This window comes from Cervus elaphus, chromosome 3, assembly GCF_910594005.1.
Source record: "Cervus elaphus chromosome 3, mCerEla1.1, whole genome shotgun sequence".
Taxonomy (NCBI): domain Eukaryota; kingdom Metazoa; phylum Chordata; class Mammalia; order Artiodactyla; family Cervidae; genus Cervus; species Cervus elaphus.
In genome coordinates, this window is record NC_057817.1 from 27,175,877 (window position 1) to 27,197,695 (window position 21,819).

The 21,819-nt window shown below is 49.6% G+C and overlaps 1 protein-coding gene across 1 annotated transcript; it reads left to right on the forward strand.

Moving 5' to 3' along the window:
* The first annotated feature begins 2,184 nt into the window (after window positions 1-2,184).
* On the forward strand, window positions 2,185-14,860 carry LOC122681382 (keratin, type II cytoskeletal 72). The gene is made up of 9 exons (XM_043883406.1): window positions 2,185-2,716; window positions 4,870-5,084; window positions 7,949-8,009; window positions 8,368-8,463; window positions 9,230-9,394; window positions 9,998-10,123; window positions 12,621-12,841; window positions 13,475-13,509; window positions 14,265-14,860. The coding sequence occupies exons 1-9, from the start codon at window positions 2,255-2,257 to the stop codon at window positions 14,456-14,458; spliced, it is 1,575 nt and encodes a 524-aa protein (XP_043739341.1). The 5' UTR covers window positions 2,185-2,254; the 3' UTR covers window positions 14,459-14,860.
* Window positions 14,861-21,819: the final 6,959 nt, after the last annotated feature.

A 21,819-nucleotide genomic window follows, 5' to 3' on the forward strand; every position in this document is an offset into this window, starting at 1 on the left:
CTGAGGGTTGAGGAATTCTTGATTCATCCAGCCAGTTGACCCTTCACTGGAGGATAAGAAAAGGTCATTTACTTGTTCCCTTACCTGGACCCAGGTTCAATCCCTGGGCTGGGAAGATTCCCCTGGAGAAGGAAATGGCAACCCACTCCAGTATTCTTGCCTGGAAAATCCCATGGATGGAGGAGCCTGGCAGGCTATAGTCCATGGGGTCACAAAGAGTCAGACACGATTGAGTGACTTCACTTTACCTGTTCCTGCTGAGGGGTGGCCAGCACCTAACTCTGGGCAGAAATGGCTTGGTATCAGATGGCTAAGTGTCTCAGCTTCTTAGAAGGTTTCCAGGAAAAGGGAGACTTCAAAGGATCCCTTTGAAAGCTAATTCTATGTAAGTTTCTTCTGCTTCAATTTAAAACCTTTTTTAAAACTCAGTGACCAGAACTTATAAACTAATTTTTGTGTTCATGGTGGGGGGGGCGGGGAACACTGGCTAAAATCATGGGGCAGAAGGAGAAATCTCATGAAATAATGGAAAGCACAATCCTGAGTTTCTTGAATGACCTGATGATCACCCAGTCACACTGATGTCCTCCCCTCTCCAGAGAGAATGGACCATAGCATCTCCTCTTAGGTAGCAGAGAGCCCACCCCTTGCCCCCCAGGACACCCCAGACTCCTCTATCTGCTTATCTGTGGCTGGCGCCACTTCCAGCACTCACCAGTGTCCCCAGAGCCTTGTTCCCTGTGGGGTAAACACTTTGGCTGTTATTATGTTCTGTGATTGGTTCAGTGGAGGCCGTGTCAGTCATCTACCCCCAGGCACTCTCTGGCTGGCCCATTAGGGTTCCAAGGGAAGCTGAGGCTCCACTGAAGAATAGAAGACACAACACGAGCTTCATCCTGACCTCCAGTCTGTTTCACATTTGTCCTGAATGTCCTGATGCCAAGGCCTTGGCTGAACCCCAGGGAGCAGGGAGGGAAGGACCTTAATCCAGAGGGACCTGTCAATCTGATGGAGGAATGGGATAGGGTTCTAGGACTCAGACAGACTGAGCTATAAGAGTGATGAAACAGAACTCCCTGGATGCCAGAGGAGCAGGAGGAAGCTGCTTCTCAGGGAAGAGAAGAATTGAAGGCAACTCAACTTGGAAAAAAGGAAGCTGAGTTAGATCGAAGAAAGATGCTCCTGAGCTTACATAGAATCAGGTTCTAGAACTGAGTCTTAATTTCAGACTGGGGGAGATGTTCTTGGCCTTTCCTGACCTGAGAGTCCATCATGTGTTGATCCAGAATCAGAGATGTCAGGGAAGCAAATGTCCTGACCAAAGTTTCCTTGATTGGAGGAATGATCCTCTTCTACTATTAAAAACAAGACGTAAAACTCAAACAAACAAACCAAAAACAAAACTAATCAAAAACCTCCAAACCAAACCAGACAACAGTGAAACAACCCCCAAACCTCAGGAAAGGCCATCTTCCTAAAGTTTTCCTGCACCATCTCCCCAGGCCGCCTTCTTCCCTCCATCCTAGATAACGTCTCCCCAACTCTTGTTCCAGAAATGCTTTTCTGGAGAAAGCTTTTAGTTCTGGCCCAAAACCATCTACCAGCACTTGTGACCAGAGCTCTCACTAGCCTTATTTGTCACCATGTCTGGTCTCCCAGATTGAGAAGTCCCTGCAGACGGACCAGAAGTTTCCTTGGAACTTCCTTCCAGGACAGGCCAGAGCCAGCTTCATCTAGAAGCCTGGACAGGCAGCAGGTGACAGACTAAGTAGGACTCTGGAATATTCTTGACCTTGTTCATGTCCTTCTGAAGCAGAACCAGCCTGGACATCTGTTACCCTGTTACCCTGGCCCCTCCTCTACCCAAAGAGGCCAGACCCACTGAGAACTTCCACTGGAGATCTGGGCAGGGATAACCCCAGTGATTGCAGGGCAGTGAGGAGAGATAAGGCAGCCAAATTACTATAATGCAGGAGGTAAGCAGAGCAAATGCAGGGTTTGGGACCATTTTATAGGGAATTCATGGGGAATTGAGGCTGGAAGAGACAAAAATCTCAGAGGGGAGATGGTAATTTCATAAACGGAGAACCAAGAGGCCCTAGGTGGCCTGAAAGATATTCACGAACTACATATTAGGCTGACTCCAGCCGGCCCAGCCCTCTGACTATTTAAGGACTGAGCAGAGACAGAAAGCCCAGCTGCTCTGCGCCCCTCGCCTGTCCACCCAGCAACCGGTGACCTCCACCTCCCAGCCATGAGCCGCCAGTTGAACCTCTATCCCGGTGGGGAGCGCCTGGCCTTCAGCGGCTGCTCTGCCATCATCTCCAGCCGGGTCAGCAGCAGCACAGCCTCATTCCGGGCCAGCGGCGTCAAGGGCACGGCCATCTTCGGCAGCAGGAGCCTCTTCAACTGCGGGGGCGGCCGGCGCCTGGCCCTGAGCTCCTCGACCGGGCGGGGCGTCTCCGCCCTGGGTCCCTGCGCAGCCACTGGCGGTGGCCGCCGGGGAGGCTTCGTGGGCACCGTTTTCGGCAGCGCGGGGCTGGGGCCCGCGTGTCCGTCCGTGTGCCCACCGGGCGGCATCCCTCAGGTCACCGTCAACAAAAGCCTCCTGTCCCCCCTCAACGTGGAGCTGGACCCAGAGATCCAGAAAGTGCGCGCCCAGGAGCGGGAGCAGATCAAGGCTCTGAACAACAAGTTCGCCTCCTTCATTGACAAGGTTGGTGCTGGACTGTCTACCCGTCCCTGCCTTGGTGACCAGCGTACATGCGGGTCTCACTCTGCCCCTGCCACTGGAGTGGGAACTTGGGCAAGTTAGTTATGCTCTCTGAACTTCCCTTGCCTCTTGTGTAAAATGGGCACAAGAGTAGCTCTAACCCCATAAGTTTATAATGAGGATGAATTGGATGTTTCTAAGGTGCTTAAAACAGTGCCTGGCACACCTTCACCCCGCCCCTCCCCCTTAAAGAGGAGCTTCATTCCTTTCTTGCTGGAAAAGACTCCGGAAAGGTGTCAGTGGCAGGAGATGCATAATGGGCCCCCCGAGGGCTCTCACTACCAAACAGAGAGATGGGTTTGCAGTTCCAGGACAGGGGGTGTCCCAGGACGGGATACCTGGTGGGTGAGAAAGACCTGGAAGGTAGGAAGTGGGATAAGGATGTAAACCAGTAAGGTTTTTAGAGGAGGTGAGAGGAAAGGGCTAGAACAGTGAAGGTGCTGAGGGGAGAAGATTTGGAAGGAGGGCATGTCAAATTATGTGTGTGTATGTCCAGAAATTGGGGCAACAGAGAAGATGGCTCTGGAGTCATAGGCAGTGACCCTGCTGAATGGGAGGAGACAAAGAATGGGCTTCTCTTGTCTCCACCTGGAAAGATCTAGACCATAAGAGATATGATACTAATAATAGCTGACACTCCTCAGTGCCTGGTGCTGACCCAAGTGGTTCTCACTTATCAACCCATGATTCAGTGATCACTCTTATCTTGCAGAAGCTCAAATTAAGATAGAGGGAAGCTAAGAAATGTGCCAGGGTAATAGAAAAGGCAGCAACAGTAGCCTGTATCCCTCACTACTGTACTTGGGAAGAGGAAATGAAGTAGTTGGAGGACAGAGGGCAGGAGTGGAAGAAATAACTAAAGAGATTGGTAAGAAGAGGAATGTTGGTGTAGCAGAGGCCTGACATTGTTCACTACAAAAATGAAAAACCTTCCGTCAATATGAATAGATTTGTAAAGATGTGATTGTTGTTGTCCAGTTGCTCAGTCATGTCCGACTCTTTGTGACCCCATGGACTGCAGCACACCAGGCTTCCCTGTACTTCACTATCTCCCAGAGTTTGCTCAAACCGACTCCATTGAGTCGGTGATGCTATCTAACCATCTCGTCCTCTGGCATCCCCTTCTCCTGTTCTCAATCTTTCCCAGCATCAGGGTCTTTTCCAATAAGTTGGTTCTTTGCAATAGGTGGCCAAAGTATTTGAGCTTCAGTATCAGTTCTTCTAATGAATATTCAGGGTTGATTTCCTTTAGGATTGACTGATTTGAACTCCTTGCTGTCCAAGGGACTCTCAAGAGTCTTTTCCAACACCACAATTTAAAAGCATCAATTCTTTGGCATTCAGTCTTCTTTATGGTCCAGCTCTCACATCTGTATATGACTACTGGAAGAAGGATAGCTTTGACTATACGTACCTTTGTTGGCAAAGTAATGTCTCTGCTTTTTAATATGTTGTCTAGGTTTGTCATAGCTTTTCTTCCAAAGAGCAAGCGTCTTTTAATTTTGTGGCTTCAGTCACTGTCTGCAGTGGTTTTGGAGCCCAAGAAATTAAAATCTGTCATTGTCTCCACTTTCCCCCCCTCTATTTGCCATGAAGTGATGGAACCAGATGCCATGATCTTAGTTTTTTGAATGTTGAGTTTAAAGATGTGACAATCTGCTTCCAAAACCAATGAAAGAAACAAACCAGGAGCGATTTAGACGTCATGTAAGAAAGAACATGCAAATTACCAGAGTGACTTTCCAGTGTCATTCCCCAGTCACTATTTCTTACTGCTTCTCATTTCCCTTCACTCCAAAAACACCAGTATTTATAACAAAAAATGCTGCTTTAACCACGGTAAGTCATGGTGGCAGATGATAGACAGCATTGCTTTCACCCACTTCCTGATTTCATTTAAGACTGGATCCTGTTTCTTGTCTTAGAGACAAGGTGGACGTGTCCCTCTGGCTGAATCCACTCTCTGAGGAACCTCGCTCTTTCCTGACTCCCACTGCAGGATGACACCATCTGATTTCTGGGGCCCTGTCCTCACTCTTGAGAGGCAAGAGCACTTGGGGGAGCATTTGGGGTCTATGACCACCTTTGGTTTCCAGGTGAGGTTCCTGGAGCAGCAGAACCAGGTGCTGGGGACCAAGTGGGAACTGCTGCAGCAACTGGACCTGAACAACTGTAAGAACAACCTGGAGCCCATCCTCGAGGGCTACACTAGCAACCTGCGGAAGCAGCTGGAGACGCTGTCCGGGGACCGGGTGAGGCTGGACTCGGAGCTGAGGAGCATGCGTGATGTGGTGGAGGACTACAAGAAGAGGTGAGTGGAGAGGTGGAGAAACGCCACTGGAAGGTCTTGATTATAGGTGAGGTTGTGATTTGGAGCCAGCAATTTTGTCTTCTTGAATCCTTTGCTGATATCATTACTACTCTTTCTTGTATAGGAAGGAGAGAGATCTAGACAGGATGAAACGTAGGAAGAGAGAAGATCTACCCATAATGGTGTTCCAAATAGCCCAGGAGATGATGTGCTCATTTTAAACATTGGAAATGGAAGAATGTTGGGGGGTGGGTGGAGAGAACTGTCTCAAAACCAGATGAACAACCCAAATGGCTTTGTAGCTTCTCCTGAGTGAGGTTTTCTATAGGAGCTGCCAGGACTCCTATAGAAGGAAACATCCTTCCAATCTCAGAACACATCTTTTTTTTTTTTCCCCTTTATTTATTTATTTATTTTTTCAGTGGGTTTTGTCATACATTGATATGAATCAGCCATAGATTTACACGTATTCCCCATCCCGATTCCCCCTCCCACCTCCCTCTCCACCCGATTCCTCTGGGTCTTCCCAGTGCACCAGGCCCGAGCACTTGTCTCATGCATCCCACCTGGGCTGATGATCTGTTTCACCATAGATAATATACATGCTGTCAGAACACATATTAAAGCTAAGCAAAAATGGGTTTTTAAAAGTTTTCTTTTTTTTTCATGGTGAGGCATCTCCATGCTGCTGAATCCCATTATTAAAGAGAACAGTTGAAGGTGTGCTTGGATGGGAAATGATTTCTCCTTCTAAGTTGAACCTATGAGGAGAGAGAGTAATGCCCCAGCTTGGTGGGATCTGATATTTTGGTGGTTTGCTTCCAGGTGTTAGGAGTTTTGGGGATAGATGACTTCTTCTGTAAGGTGGTAAAGATGGTCGGAATTGGGCTTTTTTTCTTGGTTCACTTTTGATCTACCCATCCATCTCTACTGAAGTCCCCCTAAGGTGTAACTCTGGCCTGAGCCCTGTATGGGGCCCCTGAAGGTGGCGGTGACATAGTCCTGGACTTCTGAAAGCACACAGATTGTGGGGACAGGCTTAAAGAACACCCCCAGAGAGCCCCCTCTTTAAATATGTGTACACACTCAAATACAATTTCCAAAATTTTGGTTCATTTAATTTATAGAAAGCATCTACCATCTAGCTTAATTGGAAAGCTAGCTTTCGTTGTCAAACCAGAGAAATAAATGTTGCTTTCTGTCAAAAAAAGTGTGGCTTCATATCTAAATTCAAGTCAAAATATAAACATGCACTGAGGACTATTTTAAAATCCACTCAGCAATAAACTAAGGGTGACAGCTTGTACAGTAGGCTATTGAAAATATTAAAGATTAAAATGATGTAGATTTAACATAATTAATACATCTATATTCTAAAACAAGATAAATCCACGTGTACTTTGTCATGGTTTAACTTTTAATTATACATTTTAATCTGCTTTTAAAAATTATATGTTATTTATTAAGTCCATAGTAATGTAAAATGCAGTTTTCTTTATAAATGTTGTATGTGTATATTGAACTCTGATATTCAATTTTTAGAAGTAAATGATGAGAAGTTATTTATAATGCATGAATGTCATCAATTTTGATAGCCATCATGATCCATCTTTTCCAATGTATTTTATGAAGTAGAAAGATATAAGGTGCTAAAAGCTAACTGGTCTTCAATTAGCACATACTTTTATTTTTGTCAATAGGATGGATATAATGTGATAACATGTAAGATAATATGAGATAAAATTGTGATGGAAACAACTATTTCATAGTATAACTTGATAGAAAGGAGTTTTTAATTATCTTTTGAATAACACACATAGAATCTGAGATAAATCATATAAGCTATTTTTCTGTGTTTTACCCAGTGCAACTAGAAAAATCTGGTAGTCTTCAGAAAATGTCCCACTGTTTAAGTACTTTAAATAACCCACTTCACTAACCTGTACTACTTCAGCAATCCAACAAAACTTTATTTTCTTGGCAGCCAGTGACATGACTTAGGAAGTAAAAAGCTGAGAAGAATTGCTCCAGTTAATGTGTATGAAAAATAGCTCCTTTGGGGGCACAAAACATTTCTTTCCAATACTCTATTTTATTTGCTCTCGCAAATATCCTATATTATGTTCTTTAAAGAATCCTTTTATTCTTCTTTTTAAACAAAAGGCCCCATGGATAGGAGGCAAGGCAAGAGGGGAAGAGGGGATGTGAGACCCCAGCCCCACACCCCTTCCCCACCTACCCCTTTTCTGCTTATATATTTATACTCTATCTACAAGTCCCTGGGGCAAGGTGACATGTTCTTTGTTAATAGAAAGGGATGGAATAGTGAGATCTTTAAGTGAAATGATCAGTGCTCTTGACCCTCCAAGCTACAATACATGTGTAATGAGAATCTCTCACCCCCATCCAAACACCCTATTTCCAAGGCCTTGCTTCACCTGTGTAAGAAACAGGCATAACTTACAGAGAAAGGGAATAGCGTTTTTTGGGTGCCTGGGAGCTTTCTTCTCCGGCTAGGGCTCGTAGTAAGGTGCCAGCTGGTGGGGAGGGGGGTGACTTTCGGTTGTCACGAGGAAGGTGGGACAGCAGAACGTGCATGATGTCTCCATCACAGATGCATTCCCAAGTAGATACATTTTAGGGTAGCCTGACTATGAGCGAAGGAGCCACACATTGATGCCTTTAAACCTGTCCTTGTCACATCCCCTTTCAGAAGGCTCTCCGTGCCCTGGGGGAACGTAAAGCCCGGGTTATGGGCCACTGCCCTGCAGCTTTCGGCACAGAGGCGATTGCTGCCTGCTCAGTGAGCATTCGCAGAATGGAGCTGTCCCACTGGTGACGCTCCTTTCTCTTGCCCCACGCAGGTATGAGGTGGAAATTAACAGACGCACAGCTGCTGAGAATGAGTTTGTGATGCTCAAGAAGGTATGAGGCGGGTAGGGAGGGCTGGAAGAAGCCTGGGGGCTCCCTAGGGACCTGGTATGCAGATGTTTGTAGGATGAGGAAAGGGCCCTTATGGGTCACTTAGTCTCTAGGACAGAGATGGCTAGGCTTCTATTGTCCCACTCATCTCTCAGGTCTCTTGCCTGGGCAGCATGCTGCTTCCAGAAGCTACCAGCTTTAGATCCAGGTGCAGCCGTGGCCCTGCACATTGGTTGGTTTGCTCTCAGGGATCAGGCCTCCCTGTGAAGCATGGTGGAAGGGGAGAGAGCAGGGAACCTGGGGCTCCTTGTGGCAGGAGGGAGGGCAGGGGGAGAGGCAGGTCCCTCTCTGTGTTCCCCAGGATGTGGATGCCGCCTACATGAACAAGGTCGAGCTCCAGGCCAAGGTGGACTCCTTGACAGATGAGATCAAGTTCTTGAAGTGCCTCTATGAAGGGGTAAGGACCCTGCTGAGCTCTCTGGTGGTCTGCTCCTCTTGCAAGTGGTTTCTGGCCCTTGGCCTGGATGGTCACATGACCAAGGGTTGGCAGAGAGGCCTTTTGACCTCTGTACTGACCCACATTGTCAGTACAGCTGCCATTTGCTGAGGCCCTACTATGTGCTGAGCAGTGGGGGTAGGCTTTGAGGAGACCATGATGGAGGAGAAATGATTCCTGTCCTCTAGGAGTCCATAGTCCGGTAGGGAAAACAGCATGTAAATGAGCTTTGGGAGAGCAGCGGAATGGTGAATTCTGCCTGAGGTGTCGGTGAAGGTTCCAGGAGAAAGGTGAGCAAGATTTCCGTGGGTGCAGGGAAGGGCTTGGACTCCAGCCTGAAGGAGCAGAATTAGGGGAGACCTGGAGCTGGAGTTGTGCTAAAGTATGAGGGGCCTGGAGAAGTGGGGGTTCATTGGTGACTCTCTAGAGAACCGAGTGTCACGTAAGGAGTTCAGACTGATCCATGGTGGCTGTTGGTGCGGAGAGAGTGGGTAGGGTGGGAGGAGTCCTGCGTGTGTGATGGAGAGGGCAGTCCCATGGGTGGAAAGCTCCATGTTTTCATCTCACACCCACAGGCTTGAGCACTGCAGGCCTCTGCTGAAGGCAGAGCTCACGTGCCTAGGAAGGACAGGAAGGGGAAGCAGGGGGTTTGCCAGAGAGGATCAAGAAAAGGGACCCCCACCTTGGGAAACCTTTAACTGACTCCCCTCCCCTAACTGTCCTCCAGGAGATTGCTCAGATCCAGTCCCACATCAGTGACACATCCGTCATCCTGTCCATGGACAACAACCGCGACCTAGACCTGGACAGCATCATTGCCCAGGTCCGCACCCAGTACGAGGAGATCGCCCTGAAGAGCAAGGCTGAGGCCGAGGCGCTGTACCAGACCAAGGTGAGCTGAGGGCCAGGTGTGCAGCGGCCCAGTGATCACAGCTACCATCCTGTCATCATGTATGCACGTGTGTGCTTGTGTGTGTGTGTGCATGTGTGTTGGGGCTGGGCAGAGACTTCCTGCTTCTTGGAGTTGGGCCTTGTGGAAATGCCATCCTGTGGTTCAGAGAGATCTTCCACAGTCTTGGCAGGTGTTGGGGGCCATGTGTGGGCTAAGCCCTTCCCCAGCCAAGGCCCTTGCTGACAGCTGAGGCCACATCAGTTACCGCTTCAATAAGATTCTGATGCCATTTCTGTGGACAATCCACCATCTCAGCTTTTCTTCTATTTCCAACTTTGTCAAAACGAGGACAGGAAATTCAGACTCCATTAGGGCTCTCATGTTTGAGAATCCGAGGATCCTGTTGAAGTGGGGCCGGGCCTTCCTATCCAGAAGGAAAGGGTTGTCTTTCTCCCTCTCCCTCTCCCCTCTTCCCTCCTCCTCTTGTGCCTGTGTTGCGTAGATAACGAGAACAGTGCCCCGTCACTCTCCCTCTCCTCCAGCACCCTAAGGGCTGAATTCCCAACTGTCCTGTGCTCCTCGTCTCTTGTCCCCCAATCTCAGATCCAGGAGCTGCAAGCCACAGCGGGCCAGCACGGGGATGACCTCAAGCTCACCAAGGCTGAGATCTCAGATCTCAACCGGATGATCCAGAGGATCCGCTCGGAGATTGGGAACGTGAAGAAGCAGGTGGGTTCTATGAAAGGAGTCAGCTGACAGCACTCACTGGTTTGAGACCAATTATGGTTTGGTACAGTCAGTATGAGAACAGCTGTACCAGCCTATACAAATGAGAAGAGCATCCTGCCCTTCCCAGCACTGTGAGGATCTTGCCCCAATCTGTATGAGGCTCATTATTAAAAAGGGTAAAACAAGATCTCTAAGGAGAGAACAGTAGGAATCCGTATGGAAGGATGTAGCATCCTTTGTTGGGCATCACACTCCCTAAGTGCTGTAGGGCTTCCAACGGGCTCTGGATGAATGGGGACCCGAGTGAGGCTTCCTGTAGGAGGTGGATTACCTTGGGATGGAAGACAGAAAGAGGGAAGGGGGTCTGGTGAAGGAACCCACAAGAGCAGTGGATGTGAGGTGGGCATGTGTGCCAGAAGGAAAGACGCCCACCCTGAGCAGAAGGTCCGTGATGGATGGGTGGCAGGGAGCAGGACACCCCTAGGTAGGAATGGGTGGATTATGGGCAGTATTCAAAGAGGGTGGTGGACCTTAGACCCAGTGCAATTGGTGAAAGGGCTTGGAAATTTCCCATGATGAATCTGTGCCGGAGGAAGGAGAGCCAGTCGTGGATTTTAGAAGAGAGTGGAGAAGGAAGGTGGAGAAGGAAGATCGCCACCCCACTCTGACCCCTGCCACACACACCCCCAACACTAGTCTTGGCTCAGGTCTCTGCTGAGTGTTTGCCTTTTCCTGTGTCTGTCTGTGGGGGGCACTACACTGAACTCAGCCCATAGGAACACAATATGGGGCCACGCTTGTGATTCCAAAGCAAGCAAACTCATGAATCTCCCAAAGTTTGTGGAGTTTGGTGCAAAGATTTAAGGTCTCAGCTTCCTGGGCAAGTGAAGTTCCCTATCTCCTCCCCTTCTCTGCCCTGCATGTGCATGTGCACACACACCCACACAGCCCTCCTCCAACAGCAGAAAGAAAAAAGATAGACTAAGAACCTATGGTGTTTTTATTTAATCAAGTTCTGCATAAATGAAAGAAACACACAAGGTGTTTGAAGCTACCTTTGGTACCCAATTACTCTATTTATCTGAGCATTCTCTGTGTACATGTTTAAGCAAACTTATCACCAGAAAATGACATTTGTGATGAAAAGGCCACCATGCTTTGGAGGTCAGGGAGATATCCTCCTTGGGGAGCCAGTGGGGGTCACTGCTGATACTTGGTCCCCAAGGCAGCTCCTCTTGAGGGCTCTCAGCCAAGGTGCTTTCCTGCCTTTTGACCTCTCCACCAAAGAAGCCCACAGTTAAACATGCAGACTCTGAATCCAGTGGCTCCAGAATCCAGCTGCTAATTGTTTCAGAGGAACCAACATTTCAGGTCTTCCTTTCAACTCATGCCACATTCACAAGACCCAAGCTTCTGGAGTCCCCCAAGTTCACCTGCAGGATCTTGGTCAGTGACAAAGAACAGAGGACAGTTTGGTGGAATTCGAGTTGTAGAGTTTATTGCATCCTCCTAAATAATTAGGCCTTCACAGTCCTGAGGATGGCGATGCTTTTCCCTGGTTTGATAGCTGGGTCCTAGGTTTTTCTGCTGAGGCTGTGAACACTCACCCGAAACACTGTGGATGCTTGTATGGCTGGGGGCCTGCCTGGTTGAGGAGGGTAGCATCACCTGGACAGTGAAAAATTCCATTTGGTCTCAGGACCAGCAGCTCTCCTTGGGGTGAAGCAACTTTGACTCCAGAAAAAGGGGACAGATCCTAGGATCCCACCAAAGCCTAACCCAGTGACTGGCAAACACACTCATGACTGAAAGGCCCAAGACACCCTCTCTATCTGCCCAGCTTCCCCTGGATGCAGTGCTGAGCCCCACCTGCAGTTTGCTTCTGCAAGTAACACCTAAAAGTGAAGTTTGTAAACTAGTAAAACCTGTTAGTTATGCAAAAGTATTATTGAAGGCTGTTGCCTTGTAGCATGAGCCTCTGTGCAATTTGGGAGGCCAGATCCTCCGTGGGGTAGGTTTATTGGATAGACATTTTATTAATAGGAAATTTATTGGTCCCTATTTTTTTTCACTATTTACAGTATCTCCCAAGATATCTTTTACACTATGGGGCAGAATTAAGGCCAGGGACCCAGAGACTTTTTAGGGTCGGTAGACTTTTTAGGGTTGGCAGAACAGCTGATGTTACAGACTAGTAGGGAGACTATGGAGCCATGTGCCCAGGTGGCCACCTTCTCAATCAATACCTTTCCCCTCCTCTCTCCCAAGGTAAGGACACTCCACCTTTATATGCCATGGCATGAGCTGGACTGAACGTGCCTGGAGTTGGGGGGAAGGACAGATCCTAGACATCACCTCTAGTGATGTTCAGAAAATGGGAAAACCAGAAGGATCTCAAAGCATTTACCATCAGTCAGGATCAAAAGAAGGGCGGTTTTCTGAGCAGAATCTCAGAGCTATGCTCTGACCCAAAGCACTGAATCCATTTGCCCCTCAGTGCTCCAACCTGGAGATGGCTATCGCCGATGCTGAGCAGCGGGGCGACTGTGCCCTGAAGGACGCCCGGGCCAAGCTGGATGAGCTGGAGGCTGCCCTGCTCCAGGCCAAGGAGGAGCTGGCCAGGATGATGCGTGAGTACCAGGAGCTGATGAGCACCAAGCTGGCCCTGGACATGGAGATCGCCACCTACCGCAAGCTGCTGGAGGGCGAGGAGTGCAGGTGAGGGGCGATGTCTTTTGTTTGAAGCACTATCTCTGTGCTTTAGTAGGAAGGTTGAGGGCAAACAGTTTGGTTTTGTTCAGGTTCTACTGAGGTGAAACTCTATAAAGAATGGTTTTGACATGGTGTGGTAGGAAAGACCAGAGTTAGACAGCAAGAAGGACAGGATTGTAAACATCCCAAAGAGGTGCTAGGGGAGGAATTGAAGAAATTGAGAAATAGAGCATCGCTGGCCCTTCATGATTCATTCTTGAGGCGAATGGGAGGGGCAAGATGGTCTCTAAGAGTCACCTAGGTTCAAGGTTGCTCTGACAAAGCCTGAGGCCCAGAGAGGATGTGAGCTCACTCCTCTTAATTGTCTAAGACCAAAGGCATAACTAGTCGGAAGCAGGGGCACAATTATCCCACACATCAGATAATCCCAAAGTCACTTTGATGGACAGGCTGACTCCCTGCAGCAGACTTTTTGTCTTAGTTCTCTGTTTCTTGAGAGGTCCCATTCGGGTGTTTGGGAAGAAAGAAGGCTGGGCTGGAGTGGAAGGCGTGTCTGAGAGGGGAGGCTGATTCACCGAGGGATCTCCCTGGATCGAAGAGGTTTAGGGAGGTTTATCTGATTTTCTTCTCCCTCTGCAGGATGTCTGGTGAATATCCAAATTCCGTGAGCATCTGTAAGTATCTGCAGTACCTAGTTCTGCCCTTAGTCACCTACCAGAAGTCAAAGTCCCTCTATTTTCATGACACCAAAGAAAATTTAGAATAACAATAACAGAGTGGGTTAAGGGGAGACTTAGGCGCACAAAGAGGGAGCTGGATTTAGTAACCAAGGAGAAAAACAGTATTGTGAAATACTATTTTAATACAGGTTATACAAAAGTATAACCTATAGAGAGATCAAATGATATCCAACAGTATATAGTCCCAAAGTCTACTTCAAGAATGATACTTAATGACTACATTCCATTTCTTTGAGGTCAGTCCATAAAAGAGGTACTGGATTGAAGTAAGAAGGAACGAGAGGAGCCTGACTGGCTGAATGATGAAAAAAGCAGAAATAACCTCCTGCAGATTTAAAAGCTGGAGAGAGCACAGGGTTCTATTGTAGGGTACTCCCAGCAGCCCCTTTCTTTAGCAGAAGCATCAGAAGGCCTCTGTGAAGTGCCTTTCTTCATCTGGTCCTATCCAGATGGAAATTCACTGCTAGTCTGCTAGTGCTTACAGTCTGACATTGATAGATCAACATAGACTAATTAGAAAAAGGTCAAATACATGGGGTCAAGTACATGAAAAATGACCAGTGCTGATGAAAATCTCTTAGTAAAGTAAAAATAGACAATGGAGAAGCCACCCCAGGGGAGAGAACTAAGGGAATGATCAGGATGTCCCAGGAAGCTGAATGAACTGGGTCTTTTCTTGCCGATTGCAGCCGTCATCAGCAACACCAGCGCTGCGGCAGGAAGCACCGGCTTCAGCATGGGCTTTGGTGCCTCGAGCAGTTACAGCTATAAATCCTCAGCGGTGGATGTCAAAACCAAAGGCAGCTGTGGAGGCAGCGAGCTCAAGGATGCTTCTGCCAAAACCTCAGGCAGTAGCTGTGCAACCAAAAAGGCCTCGAGATGAAGGGCAGATGAAGGCTGGCTCACGAGCAGAAAGCTGCAAACCTCACCCCTCGCGCCACGTCCTCATCTCCTCTTCTGGGTCCCCTTCCCAAGTCAGGAAGTGCTTCCTCTGTAACCACAGCCTTGGTCCCATCCCTGCTCCTGATTCTGAGTGGGGTGATGCTCTGATGCAGGGCATCCAGCCACAGGCTCTCTTGGTGACCTCCTCCTTGGGCACCTTTCTCTGGGTCACTGCCCTGTGTGCAGAGATTACACACATCCCCAGGATGCTTCTCTGTGACCAGGGGCAAGCCCCTCTGTCCTTGTACCTTTCTGGGTCTTCACAGTCAAGGGGCTCTCATTGTCCTCTGACTGGGGCCATGCCCAGTTCTCTGCTTTGCAATAAATGGTCAATGCCATCTCATTCTTAGTGTTGATTCTATTGCCTGGCATACTGACATCTGAGTTGCCCCATCCAACTCTTCTTGGTCCAGCTCCTGCTTCCCTCTGGGTCCCTGGTCTGATACGGATCTTTGCCGTCTGGTCCTGGCCAGGCAGGCATTGGTTGAGAGCTGCTCCTTGTAAACAACAGAGATTTGTTACAAATTTGCCTCTAGGCAGGCTTGGGTCTTCCTGGGCACCTGGGCACTTACTCCAGGGCCTACACAATGGCCCTGTGAGATGGGAACAGTTGCCCCCTGTACAAAGACGCTCAGGCTGCTGTGATCAAGGAGCTGAGTCACCCCAGGACTCTCAGGTGTCTGAGTTTCAGCGCAGCTTCCTGCTCCGCCTCTCAAGAGCTCCCACAGTGTCCCTACAACTGTCTCTTGTTGTCAGAGAGTCATTCCTTCTTCTTCCTTTCCTCCTCAGTCTCTTGCCAACCCACCTCCTATCTTGCTCTCCCACACCAGCCTTGCTTTCCTCTTCTTCCAGCTGATTCCTTTCCATCCTCAAGTTTGAGGCCAGCACGCCCACCTGCCTGTGTATGCCTCTCTGTCTGCTGTATCCATGTAGCCGTGGCTCACGAGCTTTGGTGAGTCTGGCATTGTCAGGCGCAGGGCATATAGGAGTCAGCAAACCGGCACATAAGAGCCTGTCCTAGGGGAGCCCACAGTCTGGTGGGGAGAGTAAAAATCAGCGATTAACAACGAAACACAGGATATGGCAGGCAGGGATGATGTCTGTGAAGAAAAGTTACACAGCGTAAGAAGAGTGTTCTTTGACACATGTGTATGTTTCTGTAAGAATGTTTGTTTTCTCAGAAGCAGTTGACACAGTTGCCTTGAACGAGGTGCTGAAGAGCAGAGTCCTCCAGGGCAAGGCCACCTTCCAACGATGAGCCTCGTTTGAGGGTGACCTTCAGGGTGCCTGTGACCCCTTCTCCCCCTCGTCATTCCCCAGCCTCATACTCCAGTCTTTCTTCCTGGAGTCCAGGACTTTTCACACCTCAAGACCTTAGCAAATATAACTTCCAATCTCAAGTGCCCATGCCCCATTTCCTGAAAGCCTGCTCATCCTTGGTGGTCCAGCTGAATTGCCACCTCCTATGGCCATGCATTTTCTGGTCCCTCCATGTGGACTCCATCAAGTCATAAAAGCATAAATGAGAAGGAACATTACAGCTTGTGGCCAAGAACTCCCCGAATCCCCCCACTATTATAGGCCAGCAAACAGGCCCAGATGGCTAAGTGCTCTGCCCACATTCACAGCCCTGATGAGCAGCAGAGTGGGGACCGGGGCCCTGCACATCCATAGCACTGTTCCCGAACCCATATTACAGTTGAAGCTCTATTTTCCAGAGCTCCGTGTTCTGTTCTGGGGCCCTCAGTCTGGCTTATGGTCAGCACTCTGTAATGTTTGTCATATGTATGCATGGCTCCGTCTCACCCACCTTCACTGGGGAGAAAGAGCTCATGTAACACACGTGTGTCCTGATGATTTGGCATGCAACTGATGAAACACAATTGTGTTAAGAGATTTGTGTCTTACATTTGTCCATGTGTATGCTATTTATAGAATTTATCAACCAAATTGAGACACTTCTATTCTGGACATAATCTAAACTGGATCTGCAGATAGCACGGCGTAAGCCAGGACTGTGTCAGGCACATGCTAGCTTATGTCTGGCGTCCTGGCTGAGCGTCATATGTTTTGGCTTCAAATCCTGGCTCTTCTAATGGCTGGTTGTGACTGGGTACAAGATCCTGCCCTTGTAAAATGGGGTTGATACAAGCTGGCCTTTGATGAGAGCTTTCTACATGCCAGGTACCACTCTCAGCACAACGGCAACAGTGAATTCTCCCAACAGCCCAACAGGTATGGTTGTCATAATATGGATCTCACTCATGATATGCTGAGACTCAAAGGGGTAAAATAATCCACCCAACGTCACACAGTAAATGGCAGAGTTGGGGGTCCGGCTCTCAGAGTCCAGTCCATGTTTTCCATGCACAATGCCTCCATACCTGCCAAAGTCCTCACTGTGGAGGAGAGTTGAGCATATGAAAAGGGATAATGTGAGTAATACAACATCTGGAATACAGTTTGCAGCCAACAGATGTTAGCTGTTATTATAATAATCACTGTTAATGCGTGTTTACAGGGCCTTTGTGTTTACCAGCTGTGCCCTGGTCCATGAGCAGTCAATCCAGAGCAGCACTGTGCCCAGAGATCTGACTCAGGTGGGCTAAGTGCAGGGCCAGGGCAAACACTGGGTCTATTCATTGACACATGGTCCCATTCACTCACCAACTGCTCATTTCCAAGCAGGACGAGTAACTCCTTGGGGCTGGTATTTTGTGCCTACACTGCCCTCTGCCATCAGCCCTAGGTACTGCACCTTCCAACCCTGTGGCTCTGGGCGGAAGACTCTTAAAACCAAGAGGGTGTGAGACAACCTTGGTCAGGCTCTGTGCCCACCCGTGGAGCTGCCAGCTGGAGGAGATGCTGTTTCTCTCCCTGGCATGCTCAGGCAGGCCCCTGCCTCCGTGTTGCCCAGGTCCTGGCTTCTGTCTCCCCTCCTTCTTTCCCATCCCTCCTTTCACACGACTGAGGGGGCGGGTAGGGGCTGTGGTAGTGCTGGCATTGCCACAGCCTGAACCTCTTTACATCTAGTCAGAGAACTCGGGACCTGCCGACGGCTCTTCCTCGGTGGGCTGATCCAGGGGTCCTGGGAGGGAAAGCTCCCATCCCTCAGCAGTACTGTGCCCTCGCCTCATCTGTGCTGTGTGCAGGCTCCCGTCTCGGCTGCAAGGGGAACCCTCTGAGACCCCTCACTCTCTAGTGCAAAGGAGCCTGGAGGATGATCTGGGCTTGGAGGCATGGTGAGGCACAGCCAAGGGGCTACAGAGGAAGGAAGGGATCAGAGCTGAACACAGTCTGGGAAGGCTTCCTGGAGGAGGTGAAGGGGACATGACTTATCGGAGACCGGGAGTGTCCTGCAGACTTTTTAAGTCACCGTTGGGGGCTGCTCTGAAGTTGAGCTGCCCTTTGCCAGCTGCCTCCTGTTTCCCTTCCAGGGCTGCTACCACTCCTGTTCGTAGGACAAGCCCCCTGCTTGAGGCACCATCCCTCAGCCCTTACACTCACGTTTAGCAAGTGCTGCATAGGCCAGCAGAGATGCGGAGGGTCTCCTCTCCTACAGACCAGTTTCTACCACCCTGCCTCTCCCTCCTCACTTGGTGCACATCCACATCACACCATCATGTAGATTCGGTCCTGTCAGAGGTTCATCACTGGAATCCCTCTGTCTTACTTCCAACCCATCCATCCTCTGTCTCAGGGATTCCAGATCCTTCTGGCTAAGACTCCAGGTGCAGCCCCAAGTTCTAGATTAAAGCTACTCCCAACTCACCGGACCCAAAAGAATCACAGCTTGGTGGCTCCAGGCTGGAGAGGGATCACCCAGTCTGTGAGGAAACACACTGGCAGTTGGCCAGTCAAGAGTTTGTTTCTTTTGTCACTCATCATTACGACTTGGGCAGCTTAGTCTCCCTGCTCCTGTTTCCTCATGTACAAAGTGCTCAGTCGCTTAGTCATGTCCATCTTTTTGTGACCCCATGGACTTGTAGCCCACCAGGCTTCTCCATCCATGGGATTTTTCAGGCAAGAATACTGGAGCGGGTCACCATTTCCTCCTCTAGACGATTGTCCTGACCCAGGGATCAAAGCTGTTTTTCTCCTGCATCTCCTGCATTGCAAGGCAGATTCTTTACCACTGAGCCATCAGGAAGGCCCTTCCTCATGTGTAAAGTAAAAAATAAAGAGTATTTACTTAGTAGGATTGGTATGAAGATGAAATGAATTAAAATGTACTCAGCAAGCCCTCAGCCAATGATCCCTCCATGTCTACACCCAGGCATGACTGTCAGAGTAGCTTCCAGCTCGATTCCAATCCCAGGCTGACAGCTCTTCCCTCACTCTCCTTTGCTCTCCCAGCCCACATTCGTTTCCAGAAGGTTCTCTCCCATGGCTGCTGGTCCCTCTCAGCCCTCTCCTTGGCTCTCTGTTATGATGTGCAGATGTTCCCTTCCCCTTAAGAGGGAGCCAGTGTGCCCAGCCTTCCATGTTCCCTGACCCATGCTGCCGACCGCTCATGTCCTGGTCCCACCATTACGTCCAGACGTAATATCCCACTTGATTCAATGTGGGGGGGGGGCATGACCCTGGGGAGAGGGGGCTTGGTGTCGAGGCCTCCTTCTCCACAAGGGCAAGTGGACACAACTCTCTGATGGGACTCAGTTGTGGTCTCAGCTCTGGCTGGAGGAGCTCACAGGCTGACTGCAGCCTCAGCCCAGCCTTCCTGAGCCTCTAAGTCCCCGGCAGGCTTGCGTCCTGGCGGGTGGAGCTTAGGCCCCTCCTCCCAGCAGTGAGGGGGTTCCCTGTAGCCAGCAGGTAACTCATCCCTTCCACCCAGGCTGATCTTCACTGCGAGGCTAGGGGGTCTCTCCAGCCATAAACGCTTTAGGAGTCAGAGTAAGCGGAGAGAGAGAATCAAGAATGAGGAGCCTGTCATGGATCCATGGGGGGCTCAGGCCATGCCCCTGCCTCCATCGTCCCCTACCCCCTCATCTTCCTCCCTGTTTAGGCTTTGGCTCCTCCCTTCAGGACCATTTCCTCTCTCCCCACCACCCAGGGAGCTAGACAAGCTTCCTTTTCTGAAAACACTCACTTCTTATTTCTTATACTTCTTTCCGGACATCCTACTTTCCGATTTTTTCCCCTTTTGGTTCCCGCTTTGCCTGTGGTCATCCAGGCCCCTTGGTGCTCCTGCCCTGCTGGGTGTTCCTCCCCTTCTCCCACCCTTCTCCTAACTCCTGCCCCCAGGCTCAGGGGGGATACAGGGATATGTATATGGATATCCCCCCACACCTGAGGCAGGTACCCCCCAGCCCACCACTCTAGCTTCCCCCTACTGGATGGGGGGAAGAGTGGGCTGCTCCGTCCTGTGTGGACCAGGTTGTGGGAGCCTCGGATGGGAAATAGAGGGCTTGTCATTAGGACGACTGGCTTAATTACAGCCTGCCTCACAGCCCGCTTGTTTGCTTTGGAAATGGGCAAAGGAAGAGGCAGATCAAGCATCAGACTTCACAGCCATGATAAAGAGATTAAGGCCTGGCCCCCAGCCTGCCTGTTCTCTTTAAAAAAAAAAAACAAAACAAGTCACACCATAAAGGGGATTGGGGGTTAGAAAAGTACCTTACAAATTTCTTCCAGAAGTGGCTGGGAGTTGTGGGGCAGGGCGGGGCGGGCGGGGGGGAGGTCTGAGGTAAGGAGATGGATGAAATAATAGAGGTATGGGGGCCGGTGGTATTTTGAAAAGAGCAAATGAAAGCCAGCCTGTCCTTCCCAGAGCAAGACGGCGCTTGTCTCCACATACCTCCGGGCTTTCGCGCTGAGGAAAGCTCTGGTGATGACTGGGCAGGGGCTGGGGCGGAGCTGTAAAGAGTCCAAAGAGCTTTTCTTTCTAAAAAGAGGAGAGAAAGAGAACTGAAGCATGCTTGAGGTCCACCTCAGGACCAGGAGTCTCTCCAGCCATGAAAGCCTTAGGAGCCAGAGCAGGAGGAGAAAGAGAATCAAGACTGGGGAGCTTAGTGGGGCATACCCAGGAAGTGCTGAATGCAAAGGACACTCAGGCTGGGAACAGTGAAAACAAGTCTGCAGTTCCCTAAGTCAGAGGGAAGCAGAGCTGGGCAGGGATCCCAGCGGACAGCGGCCAGAGTGGGCAGAGGTGGGAGGTGGGGGACCATCACTTTCTTTTGAGAGCTCAAAGAGGAAAGATCCAGGGGACTTGAAGTCAGAGTGGAGGCCTGGAGAAGTAGGCTCCAGCTTGAGGGTGGTGGGGGGAGGCCAGGAGACCTTGATGACCCTTCCCCTAGGAGCAGGAAGAATGCCGGCCAAAGGCTCCAACTCACCTGTATAACACAAAGCCTATCCCCAAGATTCGGGCATGTACCCATGAATGTCCTGAGGGCTGCGAGGGTTATGTCCAACAATGGGGCCTGGTGAGGGGGCAAGTGGGGGGCCTGAAATCCAGCTGTGCACCCTGGCAAAGGGCTGCATCTGCCCAGAGGAAGGGGAGCCTTTTTCGAACTGGCACAAAAGCATCTTAAAGGCACTGCATCCGCTTGGCTAAACTGCTCCAACTTTTGTCTCCTGAGCTGGACCTCAGAGAAAAGGAAGGAGACGCTGGTGCTGAGAAGAAGACATGGGGAAAACCTCAGACTCAGAGGTGGGGTGTGTGGAGAGATGGGTAGAAAGTTCTATGAGACCACCTGTGATAAGGAAGCTGCTGCCAGATTTCAGGTCACTGAACAGCCTCTGCTAAGTTTTAATAAACAGAAGCTTACTGCACAACATCCTTTATGCTAATGTGGCACTAAGCAGCAGAAATTTTGACCCCTTTGACTGCCTGTCTGGGTTTTCACTCAATACAGTGCCTTATAACAGGACTTGAATACATGACAGTGGAATTGAATTTATATTGGTGCCATCCAGCTATCTGTTTTCTTAATAATCTGGGAAATTCATGTTAACAGGTGTGTGTTGGGGGCAGGAGGCAAGGGAACAGTGGGGATGGCGAGAGGCCAGTGAATTGCTTGAATATGTAAGTTTCAGACTTGGAGAGATATTCCAACTTCAGGGACCCCCCTAAACTACTGGAGAATTTGATACTCTTTACTCTGTGGTGTGGTGGGTGATGGTCAGGCAATCAACTGTCCAGATTTTCCAGAACAGTCCAAATTGTAACATAGAAAGTCCCATGTCCCACTTAGAAAACCCCTCAGTCCTGGGCAAACTGGAAGAGCTGGTCACCCTACAAAATGATCTTTAGCTGCTTCAGTCATCTGGCCTGGGGTGCTGGCTCTCATCTTTTGTGCCCAG

What these genes read in the sequence shown, in the direction of transcription:
- LOC122681382 (XM_043883406.1), top strand. Translation starts at nt 2,255, where the DNA reads ATGAGCCGCCAGTTGAACCTCTATCCCGGTGGGGAGCGCCTGGCCTTC. An exon ending in TTGGGAACGTGAAGAAGCAG is followed by an intron (nt 10,124 to 12,620) that starts GTGGGTTCTATG and finishes TTTGCCCCTCAG; the next exon opens with TGCTCCAACCTGGAGATGGC. An exon ending in CTGGAGGGCGAGGAGTGCAG is followed by an intron (nt 12,842 to 13,474) that starts GTGAGGGGCGAT and finishes CTCCCTCTGCAG; the next exon opens with GATGTCTGGTGAATATCCAA.